The sequence below is a fragment of the Rattus rattus genome, chromosome 3, assembly GCF_011064425.1.
Source record: "Rattus rattus isolate New Zealand chromosome 3, Rrattus_CSIRO_v1, whole genome shotgun sequence".
In the NCBI taxonomy this organism is placed as follows: domain Eukaryota; kingdom Metazoa; phylum Chordata; class Mammalia; order Rodentia; family Muridae; genus Rattus; species Rattus rattus.
The window spans coordinates 16114694-16134061 of NC_046156.1; the positions used below are offsets into that span (position 1 = coordinate 16114694).

At 41.0% G+C, this 19368-nt stretch overlaps 1 protein-coding gene across 1 annotated transcript in view; it reads right to left on the minus strand.

The window, feature by feature from the left end:
• Positions 1-787: 787 nt before the first annotated feature.
• The window catches only part of Selenof (selenoprotein F), a 31612-nt gene continuing 13031 nt past the window's right edge, over positions 788-19368 (minus strand). Inside the window, exons 3-5 of the mRNA XM_032897233.1 lie at positions 13394-13457; positions 9018-9067; positions 788-1676 (exon numbers count right to left, since the gene is read on the minus strand). Of these exons, the coding sequence (XP_032753124.1) occupies positions 1545-1676; positions 9018-9067; positions 13394-13457 (246 nt within the window). The 3' untranslated portion in view covers positions 788-1544. The remainder of the gene's footprint in view (positions 1677-9017; positions 9068-13393; positions 13458-19368) is intronic.

The following is a 19368-nucleotide window of genomic DNA, read 5'->3' on the forward strand; positions in this document are numbered from 1 at the left end:
TTTTAGAACACAGTGTATACCCCTTGGTAGCCAGGAGTTTGTTTCTTTAAAAAGCTGATCTTTTTTCAACTGGCAAAACCCACTTTGAATTAGCTGATTAGCTGGAAACTTTTAACTAACATGTAGGACTGAGCAGATACCCATCGGCCACAGCTCCTGAGAAGCTTGGAGCTGATACTGTGGGTTCAGACTCTGTGATCTCCCATCACTTGAAGACAACAGACCTTTCAGGCTTCTTTTTAGCAATTCTCCCCGTCCCCACCCCCCTCCCAGTCAGATACTCTTTTAACTGACCCTCCCTGCCCGGAAACCAGACCAATGTATTTTCTATGTCAATGCCAGACGTTCTTTTTTGAAGTTTCATTCTTCAATACCTCTATTCTTCTGTCTGTGGTGGCAACTTCTCTGTCCACAACCGGCTTAATCTCCCTCTTGTTCTGAAATAGCAATAACCACTAAGGAGAGGGCACACTCACCAAGACTCGAGCTGTCAAAGCACCGCCCTCGGCATCACCACAGTGATCAAAAGGAGCGTCTGCTGCCCAATTTCTTATACTGTTCTCAGGAGCTTAATCCTGAAGGGCTATAGGACGTCTTACTGACTTTATAAAGACCTGATTTTAGATGTCACGGACAAAAGACGGCTGGTAATTAGCAGCCAATCTCCGCTGCTTATAACAGAAGCTACTGAGTTCCATGTAGTACAGTTGTTTCTGTATTTTGGCTTAAAAGCTAGCTTGTATGAAAAAGAAGAATGGACTGAGAAACACGAAGGGACAAAGCAGAGTAATTTAAAATCAAACATGTTTGAAAGTTTTTATTTATATTTTGGTCCTATACATGAACATTCTTAAATGGAACTCTTCTGTAAGAATATTTTAAAAATAAAAATTTGCCAATTATCAGATCGACACAAACCCTTAACAAAGGTTTTCTGTGTAATCCTCATTAATGCAAACCTTTATAAGTATTACATTCTTACTGTAGATCTTCAGTCTGTTTTGTAATAATAAGGCTACAAAAATTGTATGTGGCACATTCATTACAAACTACAAATACTTCTGCTAAAAAGAAAGCTGGGCACTACAGGAGCTCCAGGCTCTGGGGCGGGCGCGCTGGTTTGCAGTTTTCTGTCACTTACTTTCAAAGAGCACACAGCAAGGGAGGCACCTCCTTTATTAACTCCTCCATTTAAATTCTGTTGTTTGTAAAACTGGACCAATTATCACCAACTATTATTAGCATAATTAACCAGATGCCTCTTTACAAAGCATTTCACTGGTGATATCAGCAAGTACAGAAGAAGAGAGATTCCTAAGAGTTGGGTTTGTTAACCTTGCCAGATCCTTACACATTATGGGCTGTGGGGCTACTTCAGCTTCGAATCAGAAGACTGATGCCGCACATAAACGATGACCACTGTAAGCATGCAGAACTAAGTGATGGTGCACGTAAAACAGAGACCACTGTGAGCAAAGCCAAGGGGTTTCCTAGGAGCAGTGACAGCTCATGTGGTAAGTGACAGACGGACCACTGAGCACGGCTTATATGCGTTCCAGCTTCTCGCTCAGGAACTCTTCCACACTGTCTGTGTTCCACTTGAGGATGCTCAGCTCTTCAGCAATGTTCCCGTTGTCGTCCAAAAGCTTTAGTACAGGGTCTGAGCCTCGAACATACTACAAAGACCAGAGACATCGACATCACTGCTTAGAAGGCTTTTCACTCTTCACCAGGATCAAAATACTGAATGAATCATGCGAACAATTGAACACTTTGTACATACAACATTAGAGTCGGCACGAAGCCTTTCTCAGCAAAGACTCAAATGTGATTTCATAAATGATAATAATTAAGAAAAGGACATGTTACTTCAAAGAGATGTCTTGGGACAGGAATGGTTTAAGCCGATTTAAGGCCCACTGTTGGAAATGGCTCTCAGATCCAGTAAACTTAACACTTGACGGCAGTGACAGACAAACAGAGAACAATGTATGAAGATAAACTGAACATACTTATTGAGATCAACTGTTCCCCAATTGTATAAAACAACAATTAAATGTAGGAGAGATGAGCAAGGAGTTCATAAAGCTCCTTGCAGCCCCTATGCTTGTGTCTCTCAAGATTGACTTAACGATGTCCTATGAGTGGATGGTGAGCGAGCACACATCATGTCTGTGCAGCATCCCCAAGGGCAGAAGAAAGAGGACAGAGTCCTGGAGCTGCAGTTACAGGTGGCTGAGGGTGGCTATGCAGGTGTGAGGAACTGAACCTGGGTCTTGCACAAGAGCAGCAGGAGCTCCTGACTGTGGAGCGGCTGTCTCGTCCCTACATGCCTCCATTTTTACAGTTGTGACTCTGGCATGAGGTAAGTTCTGATACTGTCACCATCTTACTTTCTGTAGTACCTGAGGAGCCTGGCAGGAGTTCAAGCACTTAGTTTACTCCCAATTACTTGTGGGGATTTGACTAAAGAGTCAACACTAACAATACTGAGAATGATGCCCAAACATTTCTAATGAGGCTACTATAAACTATTTCTAGAGTTTTAAATATTTATTTCAAGTTAGTCTTTATCCAAAGCCCCAAATAGGTTAGCTTGACTATAATTCAGTGACTGAATTTCTTAACAAAGTTAATAGCGGCTCAAAGCAGCAAGGTGTAAGAATGCTTAGTATAGGCAAGACTGGCTAACACTTGAAAATGAATTCGTGTGCTCCTTACATAAACAGGGAAGACAAGAGGAACCACAACAGACACACAAAAGGCATTTGACAAGACAGAACCAGAACCCATCTAAACCCCCACCACCCTCCCAAACGCAGCAACATTAAGCATAGAATATGCCTTCACCTCAGTCGCCAGTCAGGGCTTCTGAGGCCAGAAATGGGTGCTGACTGATGGGACAAGTATACACGTCTCAGATACTTCAGAACACAGCCAGCTTCTTTCTCTCTCTCTCTCTCTCTCTCTCTCTCTCTCTCTCTCTCTCTCTCTCTCTCTCTCTCTCTCTCTCTCTGTTTTTCAAGACAGGGTTTCTTTGGGTAGTCTTGGCTGTCCTGGAGGAGATCTGCCTCTGACTCCCAAGTGCTGGGATTAAAGGGGTGGACTACCATACCTGCCTTAGCCAAGTCTTTTTTTCTATTGAATATTTATTTACATTTCAATTCTCATCACTTTTCTTGGTTTCACCTCTGGAAACCCCCTGGATCGCCCTATCTCATCCTGACCCCTGCTTCCATGAGGGTGCGCTCCCACCCTCCCTCTCCTGCCTCCCCACACCCTGGCATTCCCTACACTGAGGCATCAAGCCTTCACAGGACCAAGGGCCTCTCCTCTCAGGGATGTCCTACAAGGCCATTTGCTGCTACATATGCTGTTGGAGCCATGGGTCGCTCCATGTGTACTCTTTGGTTGGTGGTTTAGTCCCTGGGAGCTCTGGGTTGTCTGGTTGTTGATATTGTTCTTCCTATGGGGTGGCAAACCCCTTCAGCTCCTTCAGTCCTTTCTCTAACTCCTCCCTTGGGGACCACATGCTCAGTCCAATGGTTGGCTGCTAGCATCTGCCTCTGTATTTATCAGGCTCTGGAAGAGCCTCTCAGGAAACAGCTATATCAGGCTCCTGTCAGCAAGAACTTCTTGGAATCCACAATAGTCTCTGGGTTTGGTATCTGAATGTATATGGGTTGGATTCCCAGGTGGGGCAGGCTCTGTATTTCCTCCCTTGAGTATTTTGTTCCCCTTTCTAAGGACTGAAGCTTCTAGACCTTGGTTTTCCTTCTTGAAGTTCATGTGGTCTGTAAATTATATCTTGGGTAATCTCAGCGTTTGGGCTAATATCCAGTGAGTGCATACCATGTGTGATCTTTTGTGACTGGGTTACCTCACTCAGGATGATATTTTCTAATTCCGTCCATTTGCCTAAGAATTTCATGAAGTCAATGTTTTTAATGGTTGAGTAGTACTCCACCGTGTAAATGTACCACATTTTCTGTATCCATTCTTCTGCTGAATGGCTGGGTTCTTTCCAGCTTCTGGCTATTATAAATAAGGCTGCTATGAACACAGTGGAACATGTGTCTTTGTTATATGTTGGAACATCTTTTGGGTATATGCCCAGGAGTGGTATAGATGGGTTCTCAGGTAGCACTATGTCCAATTTTCTGAGGAACCTCCAGACTGATTTCCAGAGTGGCTATACAAGTTTACAATCCCACCAACAATGGAGGAGTGTTCCTCTTTCTCCACAACCCTGCCAGCATCTGCTGTCACCTGAATTTTTTATCTTAGCTATTCTGACTGGTGTGAGGTGGATTTCAGGGTTGTTTTGATTTGCATTTCCCTGATAACTAAGGATAATGAACATTTCTTTAGGTGCTTCTCAGCTATTTGATATTCCTCAGTTGAGAATTCTTTGTTTAGCGCTGTACTCCATTTTTTAATAGGGTTATTTGGTTCTCTGGAGTCTAACTTCTCGAGTTCTTTGTATATATTGGATATTAGCCCTCTATTGGATGTAGGATTGGTAAAGATCTTTTCCCAATCTGTTGGTTCCCATTTTGTCCTAATGACAGTGTCCTTTGCCTTACAGAAGCTTTGCAGTTTTATGAGGTCCCATTTGTCGATTCTTGATCTTAAGAGCATAAGCCACTGAGGTTCTGTTCATTTCCCCCTGTGCCCATGTGTTCCAGATGCTTCCCCACTTTTTCTTCTATTAGTTTGAGTATATCTGGTTTGATGTGGAGGTCCTTGATCCACTTGGACTTGAGCTTTGTACAGGGTGATAAGAATGGATCGATCTGCATTCTTCTACATGCTGACTTCCAGTTGAACCAGCACCATTTGCTGAAAATGCTGTCTTTTTTCCACTGGATGGTTTTAACTCCTTTGTCAAAGATCAAGTGACCATAGGTGTGTGGGTTCACTTCTGGGTCTTCAATTCTATTCCACCGACCTACCTGCTTGTCTCTGTACCAATACCATACAATTTTTATCACTATTATTCTATAATACAGCTTGAGGTTTGTGACTATTGTGAAGGGTGTTGTTTCCCTAATTTCTTTCTCGGCCTGTTTATTCTTTGGTTAGAAGGCTACTGATTTGTTTGAGGCAAATTTATATCCAGTCACTTTGTTGAATTTGTTTCTCAGGTTTAGGAGTTCTCTGATGGAATTTTGGGGGCCAGTTAAGTATACTATCACATCATCTGCAAATAGTGATATTTTGACCTCTTCCTTTCCAATTTGTATCCCTTTGACCTCTTTTTTTTTTTGATTTCTTGGCTTTTTTTCAAGAGCTATATTGAACCCAGGGGAGAGAGTGGGCAAGCCTTGCTCTAGTCCACTGAGCTAAATCCCCAACTCTCCTTTGACCTCTTTTAGCTTGATGTTGGCTACTGGTTTGCTGTACATGGCTTTTACTATGTTTAGGTATGGGCCTTGAATACCTGATCTTTCTAACACTTTTACCATGAAGGGGTACTCAATTTCTCAGCATCTAATGAGATGATCATGTGGTTTTTATCTTTGAGTTTCTTTATAGAGTATATTACTTTGATGGATTTCCATATATTGAACCATCCTTGAATCCCTAGGATTAAGCCTACTTGATCATGGTGAATGATCATTTTGATATGTTCTTAGATTGGCTTTAGAGAATTTCACAGATTATTACTGCATGGATATTCATAAGGGAAACTGGTCTAAAGTTCTCTTTGTAGGGTCTTTGTGTGGTTTAGCTATGAGTGTAATTGTGGCTTTGAAGAATGAATTGGATAGTATTCTTTTGTTTCTATTTTGTGGAATAGTTTGGACAGTATTGGTATGAGGTCTTCTCTGAAGGTCTGACAGAATTCTGCACTAAGCCCATCTGGTTCTGGGCTCTTTTTGTTTGGGAGACTTTTCATAACTGTTTCTATTTCTTTAGGAGTTACGGGGCTGTTTAAATGGTTTATCTGTTCCTGATTTAACTTTGGTACCTGGAATCTGTCTAGAAGACAGTCCATTTCCTCCAGATTTTCTAGCTTTGTCAAATATAGGCTTTTGTAATAAGATCTGATGATTTTTTTGAATTTTCTCAGATTCTGTCGTTATGTCTCCCTTTTCATTTCTGACTTTGTTAATTTGGACACACCCTCTGTGCCCTCTGATTAGTCTGGCTAAGGGTTTATCTATCTTGTTGATTTTCTCAAAGAACAAGCTCCTGGTTTTGTTGATTATTTGTATAGTTCTTTTGGTTTCTAATTGGTTGATTTCAGCAGGGAGTTTGATTTTTCTCTGCAGTCTGTTCCTCTTGGGTTTATTTGCTTTTTTTTTTTCTTTTGTTCTAGAGCTTTCAGGTGTACTGTCAAGCTGCTAGGGTATGCTCTCTCCAGTTTCTTTTTTGGAGGCACTCAGAGCTATGAGTTTTCTTCTTAGCTCCTTTCATTGTATCCCATAAACTTGGGTATGTTTTGTGTTCATTTTCATTAAATTCTAAAAAGTCTTTAATTTATTTCTTCCTTGACCAATTTATCATTGAGTAGAGCGTTTTCAGCTTCCATCTGTATATGCACTTTCTGTTGTTTTTGAAGACCAGCCAAATTCATGGTGATGGCAGGATGCATGGGATTATCTCAATCTTGTATCTGCTGAGTCCAGTTTTCTAACTGGTTATATGGTCAATTTTGGAGAAGTACCATGAGGTGCTGAGAAGATGGTATATTTTGTTGTTTTAGGATTAAATGTTCTTTATGTGTCTGTTAAACCCATTTGGTTCATAACTTCTGTTAGTTTCTCTGTCTCTGGCTAGTTTCTGTTTCCATGATCTGTCCATTGATAAGAGTGGGATGTTGAAGTCTCTCACTATTATTGTATGTGGTGCAATGTGTACTTTGAGCTTTAGTAAAGTTTCTTTTATGAATGTGGGTACCCTTGCATTTGGAGCATAGATATTCACAATTTAAAGTACTTCTTGGTAGATTTTTTCTTTGATGAATATGAAGTATCTTTCCTTATCATTTTTAATAACTTTTCATTGAAAGTTGATTTTATTTGATATTATAATGGCTACTGCCGCTTGTTTCTTCAGACCATTTGTTTGGAAAGTTTTTCCCAGCCTTTTATTCTGAGGAAGTGTCTATCTTTGTCACTGAGGTGTGTTTCCTGTATGCAGCAAAATGCTGGGTCCTGTTTACGTATCCAGTCTTTTAGTCTATGTCTTTTTTATTGGGGAATTGACTCCATTGATCTTAAGAGATACCTAGGAATAGTGATTGTTGTTTCTTGTTATTTTTGTTGTTAGAGGTGTTATGTTTGTGTGGAGATCTTCTTTTGGGTTAGTTGCAAGACTACTTTCTTGCTTTTTCTAGGGTGTATTTTCCCTCACTGTGTTGGAGCTTTCCATCCATTATCCTTTGTAGGGCTGAATTTGTAGAAAGATGTTGTGTAAATTTGGTTTGTCATGGAATATCTTGGTTTCTCCATCTATGTTAATTGAGAGTTTTGCTGGATATAGTAGCCTGGGCTGACATTTGTGTTCTCTTAGGGTCTATATGACATCTGCCCAGGATCTTCTAGCTTTTACTGTCTCTGTTGAGAATTCTGGTATAATTGTGATAGGTCTGTCTTTATGTTACTTGACCTTTTTCCCTTACTGCTTTTAATATTCTTTCTTTGTTTTGTGTATTTGGTGTTTTGACTATTATGTGACAGGAGGAATTTATTTTCTCTCTTCTATCTTTTGCATTCTGTTGGTTATGCTTTTGTCTATGACTCCTGTTCTCTTTCCTAGGTTTTCTATCTCCAGGGTTGTCTCCCTTTGTGATTTTTTTTTTTATTGTTTCTATTTCCATTTTTAGATCCTGGATGTTTTTGTTCAATTCCTTCACCTGTTTGGTTGTGTTTTCTTGTAATTCTTTAAGGGATTTTGTGCTTCCTCTTTAAGGGCTTTTACTTGTTTACCTTTGTTCTCCTGTATTTCTTTAAGGGAGTTTTTTATGTCCTTCCTAAAGTCCTCTACCATCATCATGAGATCTGATTTTAAATCCAAATCTTGTTTTTCCTGTGTGCTGGGATATCCAGGATTTGCTATGGTGGGAGAACTGGGTGTTGATGATGCCAAGTAGCCTTGGTTTCTGTTGCTTAGGTCCTGTGCTTGCCTCTCGCCATCTGGTTATCTCTGGTGTTAGTTGGAACCGTCTCTGACTGAAGCTTGTCCCTCCCATGGGCCTGTGAGCCTGTGATCTTAGGAGTGAGAGCGCTCGTGGGAGACCAGCTCTCTCTGGGCAGGATTTGGGTAAGGAAGGCTGTGGGTCAGCCTTAGTTCTGGGTGCAGATGGAGACTGGAACAACTCTGTCTCTGCCTGCTCCATGGTTCCTGTGCCCTCCTTGCGGGTTCCTCTTCGGACAGTTAGTGGAGAGAAAGTGAGATCTCTCCTGTGGGCTTAGGAGTGAGAGCACTCCTGGAAGACCAATTCTCCCAGGGCAGGATTTGGATATGGAGGGCTGTGGGGCAGCCTTAGCTTTGGGGTGCAGATGGAGACTGCCTTAGACCAGTCTTAGTTACATTATCTGGACCTCGTGACTGGTTCCATGTGAGAGTAATGGTTAGCTGAGGCTCAGGGTTATATTCACTGTCTTACTGTCTTTAAAAACAGACTTAGTTTTAAATATATATATGTTTAAACATAAATATATAAATTTAAATATATATGTATGACAAAAACTGTGGGTAAAGATTAATGATCAATTTACTGCTGACAGCAAGAAGTTGTAAGATTAAAGACACCTAACCACTTCCATATTTTGACTAAAGCAAGCTCATATGAAAAATGAAAATGCACCACAAAATAGCATATTTAAAGCAGAACGAAATAGTGCTTTCAATTTCAGCCAGTGAACACCACTCCATATAACCCAGTAGGTTATAGCGAGTGACTTATCCTGGGAGCACAGGGTCAATGTCAGGGCAATACTTGACTCAGCTCTTCCTAAGTCACAAAGTAGTCTTTAAATTAGAGGACCCCCAGCATGGTCCCTTACCTTGATCTGTAGACCTCTGAACAGTTTGGGTTTATCGCTTCTGACAAAAGCTTAAAAGAGAAAAAGATACAAACAGGTCACGTTTAAATCCCAGCTATCTGTGAAGATTACTCCAGATGTTAAGTAAAGCAAACAAGCCTACCTGAAAACCAAGGGAATTTAAACAGAAGATAAAGAAATGTAGAGGCACTCCCATTTAAACATTTAAGACACTGTTTCAAATTAACCAGTAGCTCAAATTCCAGTGGTAGTTTTGTGGGCCTGACAGATGAGAGCAAAGCTCACCCGTGAATAGCTCAGGGAGTTCAAAAGAAATATGAGAAATCAGCTTACCAATGTGTGACCCCCACCCTGTAATAGGCACACTGAGTCAGAAATTCCCTAACAGAAATAGCTGTAAGAACTTTCATGTGATGAAGGTACCAAGCAGAAAAGTAAGGGTGGGGTGATGGGGATGTGTGTACGGGAGGGCTGTGTGCACGAGAGGGCTGAGCACATTGGAGGCCTGAGCGCACTGGAGGGATTCGTGCACTGGGGGGATTCATGCACTGGAGGGCTGAGTGCACTGGAGGGCTGAGCGCACTGGAGGGCTGAGCGCACTGGAGGGATTCGTGCACTGGAGGGATTCGTGCACTGGGGGGATTCATGCACTGGAGGGCTGGCGCACTGGAGGGCTGGCACTGGGGGATTACGTGCACTGGAGGGTGCTGGGATTAGGTGCTGAGCGCACTGGAGGGCTGGAGGCGCTGGGGGAGGCTGCACTGGAGGCTCGCACTGGAAGGCTGCACTGGAGGGGATGAGGCACTGGAGGAGCGCCGCGGTGTGGGTTATTCGCAGTGGGGAACTGTCAAGTACTTGAAAAGAAATAGAACTTATGTCATCATATATTTAAAATATATTACAGATGGAATAAAAATGTAAATTTGCAAAGATATTTATTGGATATTTATATGTGGCACACAGTAAAGGCAAAGACAGAGAAACATATATAATCTCCACCTTATAAAATCTCTAATCTAGTTTAGAAAACAAGATAGTAAACAAATAATTCCCAAGACTGTGGCTAAGTACTAAAAAAGAAGGGCTTGGAACACTATCAAAAACAATATGGGGTTGAATTTGGCTCAGTGGTATAATCTTGCCTAGAAATTAAGGCCCTAATTGGTCCCAAAAAAAAGAAACAAAAAAAAAACCAAAAAAAAAAAAAAAAAAAAAAACAATACAAAGAACTTAAATATGAAATATAAGATTATATTTTGCATGGTCCTAAGGAAAATGTTTTACAGATAGGATTACTTAAAAATAGGAATTTCAGGGCAGCAGAACACTGCCATTAGCAAAATTCAAGAGTAAAAATGAAAAAAAAATCAAGAAGTTTTACAAATAAAGAGAAAAAGCAAGTAGATTGAAAATAAAAATGTGATATGGCCAATAAATACTGTATCTTACACTTCCAGACTGCTTAATCTTATTCGAATGCCTGCAGAACACTTCCTGCTATTCAAGCTACTTTTCCAACTGTGTAAGAAACCACCATAGCAAATGGACCATTTTAAATCTTTCCCATACGCCAAGCAGAGATGTGATTACATTTAATAAGTCTATTCATTCAAATGTCTTTTAATGGGCTGGATTGAGTGTACAGGCTTAACAGGAATGCCATGACGAATCACTAATGACCAGTCCAAGTAAGTTTCCTCTTCTGCTGCACACAGTTCCAGAAGCATATTCTGAGAGAGCACAGTACTGTAACAAGCCAGTCATGCTGCACAGCCAGTGAATGACGCTTTCAACAGTCATTTGAGAATGTGTGTGTGTGTGTGTATATATATACATACACACACACACACACACACACACACTGTATTCCACAGACTACACGACAGCATAAGTTCTTTAAGACCAAGAAAGCCATGGCTTTCTTAGATTCCAAGAAATAAAGATAAAGGTGCATTGTTTGCTTTCTCTTATTCTGGTTCCTGGACTTTGTAGATAATATATAACTTAGTCTGGAAATAACACAAAAGTCGAAGGAAAACTGTCTAGGGGAACCAAGGGACCAATGGGAGGGGCAGAGGGTGGGGTGTGCTCAAAGGACGTTACATACCAGTATGAAAACGCTACACAGTGCTTTGTACAATGAAAATTTATTCTCATTCTCTGTGTCTCCCCACCTTGTCCAACGCCAGCACAACTCCAGGCTAGCACTCTGTGTGGCCACTCTACCACTAAACTGTACCCCAGACCAAATGCTGATAAATTAATACATAAGAAATACTTCTGAGTTCAGAGAAAGATTTTACTATGTTGAAGTGACAAAGATTAAAACAATGGAACTAAAGAACTCAAAATTTAAAAATCAATTTGAAGATAAAATAATGTCCCCTCTTTAGTATAATTTTTTAAAAATTTAACCTTATTTTTGATTCTTCATGAATTTCCCATCATGCACTCCAATCTCACTCATCTCCCTGTGCTTTGCATTTACCCTCTGCCCTTGAAACCTCCCCACCAAAAGAAAACAAACAAACAAACAAACAAAAACAAAAAAACCAAAACAGATCATTTAAAGCCCCCAAGAACTTCTCTCATGTCAAACAATTCATTATTAAAACCTGACGTTTGCAGCCGTCAAAGCAGTCCCTCCTGTTGGGATGGGAAAGAGACTGATCAGACAGCCCCACTGACTGCTCTCTGACTGCGTGCGAAGGGGCGCAGGACGCAGCTCGGCAGCAGAGTGTGAGCACAGCATGTGCAGTAGCCTGAGTCAGCCTTAGCACAGAAAAAGTCTGCTAAAAAAGGCAACAAATGTTAGCCTGCAGTCAGTCAGGAATAAAAATGAGTTTCTCAAGCCCAACGCTCTCAGCTCTGATGCAGTTGTGGTCTTACTCTACAATATAAAAAATATAAATATAAAACATAGAAAATATAAAACATGCCTAGTCAGGTGGGAGTGAGGAAGTCTTATGATGCTTTGTAAGTTACAAGAAAATTTTGACAGTGAGTTTTTATAAAAGGTTGGCATTTGAACGTGACATTGCTATTTGTTGTGTCCTCTGGTTTAATCGTTGCACATCACAATCATATTTTGTGTGCTAGAGGTGTTGAACAGGAAAACAAAACCACAGGAGCCTTTTAAGAGGATTTTTATTTTTTGGATTCTGGAAGAAGACATCTAAATATCTTAACTTTTAGGATGTAAGAAAAACACTAGTCGCCACCACTTTCTACCTGAGATCAGCAAGCCTAATTTGTACTTTTAAGGTAGTTTCATGATAAATCTAAGTAATGAAGGACAACTGAGAATTCTACATGAATTTAAACACCAGGCATGCACAGCTGTAAGCTTGGCACTCAGGAGACGGAGGCAGGCACCCAGGACTTTTGGGTTTGTGTTAAAAATCAAAACAGATCAGGTGTCCATAAAGAACAGCCATGTACTTCAACTTAAAAGGAAAGCTGCCGTGACCTCAACTCCACCTCACACAGGACCCAGCCAGCCTGCTGGCTTACTGTGAGACTTACCGAGCACCACCGCCCAGAACTAAAAGGAGTTTCTTCAAAAAGGATTCCATTTCATAAGCCCGATTTTCTTAGCTCCTCTGTGTGTGTGTGTGTGTGTGTGTGTGTATGTGTGTGTGTGTGTGTGTGTGTGTGATTTTGAGACAGGGTCTTCCAGGTAGCTTTGGCTGTCCTAGAACTCATTTTGCAGACCAGGCTGGCCTTGAACTCACAGTGACCTGCCTGGTTCTGCTTTTCAAGTGGTGAGATTAAATTTAAGTGCTGCCATCACCTGCACATTCTTAAAGCTGCTTTTCAAGGTCAGCATGCAAGGATAATGGAAAAGCCTTAGTGAAGGCTTCCTGGACATGTGAGGCCACATCATGGTTTGATGGCTAATTGCAAGAACAGACTTTGAGAATTATTTTTTAACATATCTATCACTAAAATTACCTGTGAAGACACACACTGCACGACTCTCCATTGTCTACTAAATTCTGGGTTAATTCTCTTCTTGCCGGTTTGTCAAGCTATAAAGGACTTGTCTACCTTAAGTCAATATTTTATAACTTAGACTAAAAAAATCTACTAGAATGTTAAAGGAATTCTGCTTCTTTCTGCTAAAAGAAAAGCCTTCCTAAAATTTATACCCGACAGGAGTATCTTTTAAATAATTTCATGCTTTCTATTTTAAATCTAACTTCTATATGTTGTATTTGTGGTCAGCATCAAGTTCTATTAAGACTCTACCTCCAGAAAAACGAATTGAAAAATTCATATATATTGTTACGAGTGTGCTTCTGAAAATCCATGTTCCTGGGAGTATTTAGTGAAATTAACCTAATAAATGATGACTTTAAATGATTGCTACAGACCTTGGACTTGAGGGAACCTCCCCAATTTTCATCCACAGACTTCAAGGATGGCTCCTGCATACAGCTGTAAAAGGAAAACCAGGAACGTCACAAATTGGAAGAGAGTTATGGACCTGGCAGATAAGGCTCAGGAAGAGAACACTTGCCCAGCATGTGCTTCTCTGGCTTCATCGCAGGCAGGACGGTGAGAAGCACCACAGTGCAAACCGTGGAGCAGAGCAGCTATACAGAACTCCCCACCCCCAAGTGCCAAAGCACAGTAAGATGATACAGTTCCAGACCAAGGAAGGTCAAGCTAGAGTTTAAAGGCTCTGTAATAATGGTTTCAGTTACCCAGGCCAACTGCAATCTGAAAATACAAATGCAAAATTCCAGAAACAAACATTTAAAATTAGCTGTGTTTTGGCAGCATGCTGAAATATTACACTGTCCTGCATAGAAAATGAAATTGCTTTTCCAGGGTATCCATGTTACAAGTTGCCCACTCCTCAGTCACTTAGCAGCTGTAGACAATACAGACTAGCACAAGCTTGTGCTGAGTTAACACATGCTCAAAGATCACGTCACTTCCCATGCCTGAGCATTTCTACACTGAGTGAATTCCGCTAAGAGTCTTGGAATGTATTCCTCATAATAAAGACGAGGCACATAAACTGTATATTGAATGGCTGAGGGACATCAGCTGTATCTGGAATAGACTTGAGACAGCAAGTTGACATTGAGCATGACGATGAAATTTCTTAAAAGCTTTTTATTGCTTCTTTGTGAATTTCACACCATGTTTGCTCAACTGTTTGCTCTGCTCTTGCAACCTCCTCCTAAAGAGAACAAAAAAGACACACACACAGACAAACAAACAAACAAACAAAGCATAGAAAACATCTATCTGGTCACGGAAGCTGCAGTATGTCATAGTGTGTACCACAGTGTACCCCTCTGCCCACAAAACTCCACTTGCGAATCCTCATTGCAATGAGTCATTGGTCTGGTTTGAGGTCTCTAGTTTCTGTTACAATGAATTTTAATAAGATGCTTTAGGAAGGTCTTTGAATGTCTTTAGAATGCTTTTAACATTATGTGACCAATGGCTGAGAATTAAAAGTCTAACATTCAATATTTTTAGACGGTTTATTTATATGTATCTGAGTCACATGTATGCAGGTGGCCATGGAGACCAGAAAAAGTAATCAGATATGCAGAAGCTGGGGCTCCAGCATGTTGAGAGGTGCGTGATGAGGGAACCGGAAATCCAACTGAGATCCTCTAAGAAACAGTGTTTTTACCTCTCTAGCCCCACTCCCATCTTTGAAAAGTAATGACTATAGGCAGTACTGTATAAACACAGGAAAACTCAGTAGGAACCATGCAAGGGTTTGTTTGCTGAAATTCAACTGAAGCAGACTCAATGGGTGACACTACTTCCATAGATGCAGAAGCTGCACGTTCTCTTTGCAGTAAAAGCTCATCAGAGCACTCAACACCAGATCACTGCTATCAAGTACGGAGACATATCCAAAGGTAGCGATCACTTTTTTGAAGCAATCAAAGCCTAACCATTATTTTCTAAGATTTATTTTATGTGTGTAAGTGTTTTGTCCCATCAGACTGTCTTGTGGACAAGCCTGTGGTGTACTTTCCTGATTGATGTGGGAAGGCCCACTTCACTATGGCAATGACACTGTTGAACTGGCGGGTTTGGGTCCTGTAAGAAGGCAGGCTGAGGAAGCCACCAGGAGCGAGCCAGTAAGCAGCACTATTCCATGGCCTCTGAATCACTTCTTGCCTGCAGGTTCCTGCCCTTACTTCCTTCAGTGATGGACTGTGGTGTGCACCCCCACCCCCACCCAGCTGCTTTGGCTCTATGTTTTAATCACAGCAATAGAAAGACCGCTGACATGTGGATATAAGCCTAGTAGTGTCCTCAGAAGAGGGCATCAGATTCCCCAGAACGGACATTATGGATGGTTGTGAGTCACCACGTGGGTGCTGTGAACTGAACCTGGGACTTCTCTAACAGCAGTAAGTGCTTTTAACCACTGACATTTCTCCAGCACCCTGACTTTTCTCTTCACAGGCACAGTCTCAGAAATACAGGGGTCCTAAGAGAAAGAGAGCAAACTTAAGAATATAACACATCCATTTTATTTCTTCTTAGTTTGTAGATGTATTTTGTATGGTCATCTAAGAATCAAACATGGATTTTGTTGTTAAAGTGCTCAATCAGTACTTATTATTTTTAAAAAGAAATCATGTAGACCAAGGCTCACCTTTGACACAGCAAAAGGTAATTAGCATTCCGATGGTTCTGGATTTCTAGGATTCTATGATTTCCATATTAAAAGTCCTTATGTTTTGGGTTATCACAGGCCCTTGAGACACTGAGGGCCTTTGTGTAAGCTGTTTATGAATTTTCAAACCATTGATGGATTTTAAATGAAGAATTTGGATGATCTATCTGGTTCTTTCAAGCAATAAAACATTAAAGATTAATCGGATCTAAATTTATAAAAGGATTAAAAAAAACAAACAAGATTGAGTTAATGTTGGTTAGAAATATGGGCTGTAGTACAAGGAGGTGGAGAGCAGTCAGTCAGGAAAGGAACATCCAGCAGCACAGGGAGACAGCACTCTGTGCTGTGAGCACGGCTACTCCAAGAAGCAGAAAACCAGCCGTGGCTAAGATGGTGGAGCAACTGGGGCAGTGTGCACAGCTGCTATGGAAAACGGGTGACGGTGGCTTTGAAAACTTAGAAGCACTGTCACCAAGACTCAAGACTTGACTTTAGGTTCTAATCAGAGGGGAGTGCAGCGATGCAATGGTCAGCTGTCCACTGGTCACAGCAGTCTAACTTACAAGGACCAAATGATGAGGCAACTCGTGTCCTCAGACCTCTCAGATCAAGGCATGATGGGAATGCGGTGTCGCACAGCGGACTATCACTCAGCTTTCAAAGCAAGTTCTGATACATGTGGCAATAAGAATAAACCTTGAGAAAAAAATTGAGGACAAGCACAAAAGAAAAGTACCCTATGAACTGAACAAAAGAGTGAAGTTCAGGGACTCAAGGGGTGGAATGTCACTGTGTGATGGCTATGGGGGGGGGTGTCTCAGTGTCAGATCAGAATGTTAGGGAGAAAGGGAGGCTTCCCAGAAATGTGTACAAGATTCTGTCAGTTGAGAAATAAGCTTATTAGCAAATGGGGAGGGGCATAGGTTTTCCAAAGCCAGAAGTCTGGGTGGAAGCCACACGAGCAGCAAGTCAAATGTGGGCCGCAAATCTAAGACTAGCAGTTTGCTGCAGCGACTGGTTTCAAGCTGAGGCCCCAAGAATGTCTTTCTGTTTAGAAGTTCCACTGAAGAAACTCTAAATGCAATGCTTGATTCATTAGAAAGAAGCATCTGGAAAAAGAGAAAGCCAACAAAAAAGAACACACAGCACCATTTGCTGTGCTCATTGAATTTAATGCTAAGGTGATGTGGTGGTTCCTGTGTCACCTCAAACATGTTCTTGTCACTTGGCAGTATTCCGTCAGAGAACCACACAAGGTTTGATTTCATAACTTTAAACCCTTGTGGTATGAAACTTGGTACTTAGTCCAACATAGCTTAAATAGTTTATTTCAAGGTTTCTTACACTTGTGCTTATTGCCGTAGTTATTGTCACTAGAAAACGTTTACTGTTTTACATTTTACTTCATTGCTCATTCCAACATTTTTCTACATATTTGAAAATTCTGAACAATAAGCTAGTCAGTCATACATGCACAAATAATAAGGGCACTATTCTGATGTGTAATAAAACTCTTTGATTATGCACTCATTCCACAAGACACGCTAAAATATATGTAAACCGCATCTGGTGACGCAGGGTCAGGGGAGAGAGTCTGGGCTACGGTCTTAGCAAACCACTCAGCAAAGCTGGCAAAGAGACTGCTACACCTTTAAATTAACCATGTGTGTCTTCATTGTCTGCTGAGTTCTTTCTCCAACACTGAGCAAACACTGTTTCTGTGTCTTCAGCCCTGTACTGGGATTGAGGGGCTAACATTTACCTTAAGTTAGGCTCCAGAGGAAGAATTGTTCTAAATGATAAGATCAATACTAGACTAAAAAGCTCAATAAAAATAACATGTTCCCTCATCATTGCATTTTAACTATGGAATCTATGGGGAAAAGGACTAGGTTCCTTGGTAGTAGGATTTGCAGAATGAACAGAATTCCCCTGTAAATCTAAGACCATATACTGGCTAATGGTATTACATTAACTTGACTGAACCTAGAGTCCATGGAAGTATGCCTCTGGCAATTTACATTTGGCTTACTGAGGTGGGAGGAAACAACATAACTGTGATTATCCCACAGTTGGTGTGTTAGCCTGCACGACCAGGAGACTAGCTGAGCACCTCCATCGCTTCCACCTGCTTTCTGCCTCCCCGCTGCCTCTGTTGCCTGTGGTTGCAACTCTTCTGGAAGAGTGCTTTCAAACAGTAACAGGTTATCGGATACAAATGGCCATTATTGAGAAGTATCTATTTGTGCCACTAGTTAGCTCTGTGTTAGGAACCGTTACACTGAATCTGAGCTGTTGCCAAGCATTACTCATACTTTAAAATTCCTTTGAGAAGAATGCTTTTATGTAACACTTAGAATCATCTGCTAAAGATACTTATATTTCCTTTCCTTTGAAGAAAGCAGTTTCTGTGAAGGCTCTGGATGGGAGAAAAGTGAAGCTATTTTAAGCAGCATGAAATTTCTTTAGATTACAATGCCATGCAGTTAGCTTAGCTTCCTCTTCAGCCTTCTGTGTTTTACACAGTGGTAGCATTGTGTCTCTGAAAGGTTAGCACTTGAACCTGCTACCTAGACAATGCTGCATGCTGAAATTGGCCAGAGTATTTCCTTATAAATTTAAAAGAATCACTTTGATGTACTTTTTTCCAAATTAATGAAAATTATGTTATTTAAAACCTTTTGTTTGGACCTTAGCTAAAGTAAGAACAGGTAACATAGTTTTGAAAAACCATCAAAATGATCAGGAGTCACACTGTGGTAAACAGAAAGATGGGAGATAAGGTGATAGTAATCTCCATTATGATAACTATCCTTGTTAACTGAAGGCTCAACAGGGACCTTAAGGACATTTGGTCTTTCATGTTCATTTTTTTTTTTTTTTTTTAACAGAAGCTCTGTGTGGCAAGATTTAATATCTGTATTTTCTAGATGACATTAAACAGTGTTGTGGTTTAGAACTGTGGGCTTGCTAGTCAAACTGGGGTGAGTCTGGTTTTGGCACCTAAATGCTCCAGAACTTTTGGGCAGCCTGTGATCTAATTTTCGTTTGTTTATTAAATAGAGGTCAAAGTGCATTACAGGCTTTCTGAGGACTAAACCAACAGTGTAGAGTAAACACATACGATACAACCAGTGTAAACATTCAGAGAGTAGACAATCAGGACATAACTGAAGAGCCTGGGATAAGAATGTGCTAGCTCAAAGTTACAGTCAGTGGGGGGAGGAGGGAGTGGGAGAGAGAAAGGAGGGGGGAACCTTCAATTCTCTCAGGGATACTTTCCACTGTATATGTATATGTTAGTATTATCCTGCTAGTCTCTGGTCTGCTTGAGATGCATGTATGTACATACCTGGTGAGCTAAAGTTAGTCCAATCTCAAGAGCACAGTGAAGCAGACAGAGAGGGCATTCAACTATATGCGTAGACATATTTACTATGTGCAATATTAAAGTGTGGTGCCATAAAAATAACGGGAGATGGACTCACACAGAAGGACTCTATCTCACCTTAATCTGCACAGCTTCTTCCGAATGAGTGAATCAATGAGCAAGTAACACATCATTCATTACACAGTGCTCTACCGAGTTGTGGTTGAGGCTGGGGATTTAGATCAGTAACTGAATGTGTGTTTATGCAAAGACCTGGCTGGAATGGTCCTCAGCACAGGGAAGGGAAAGGAGAG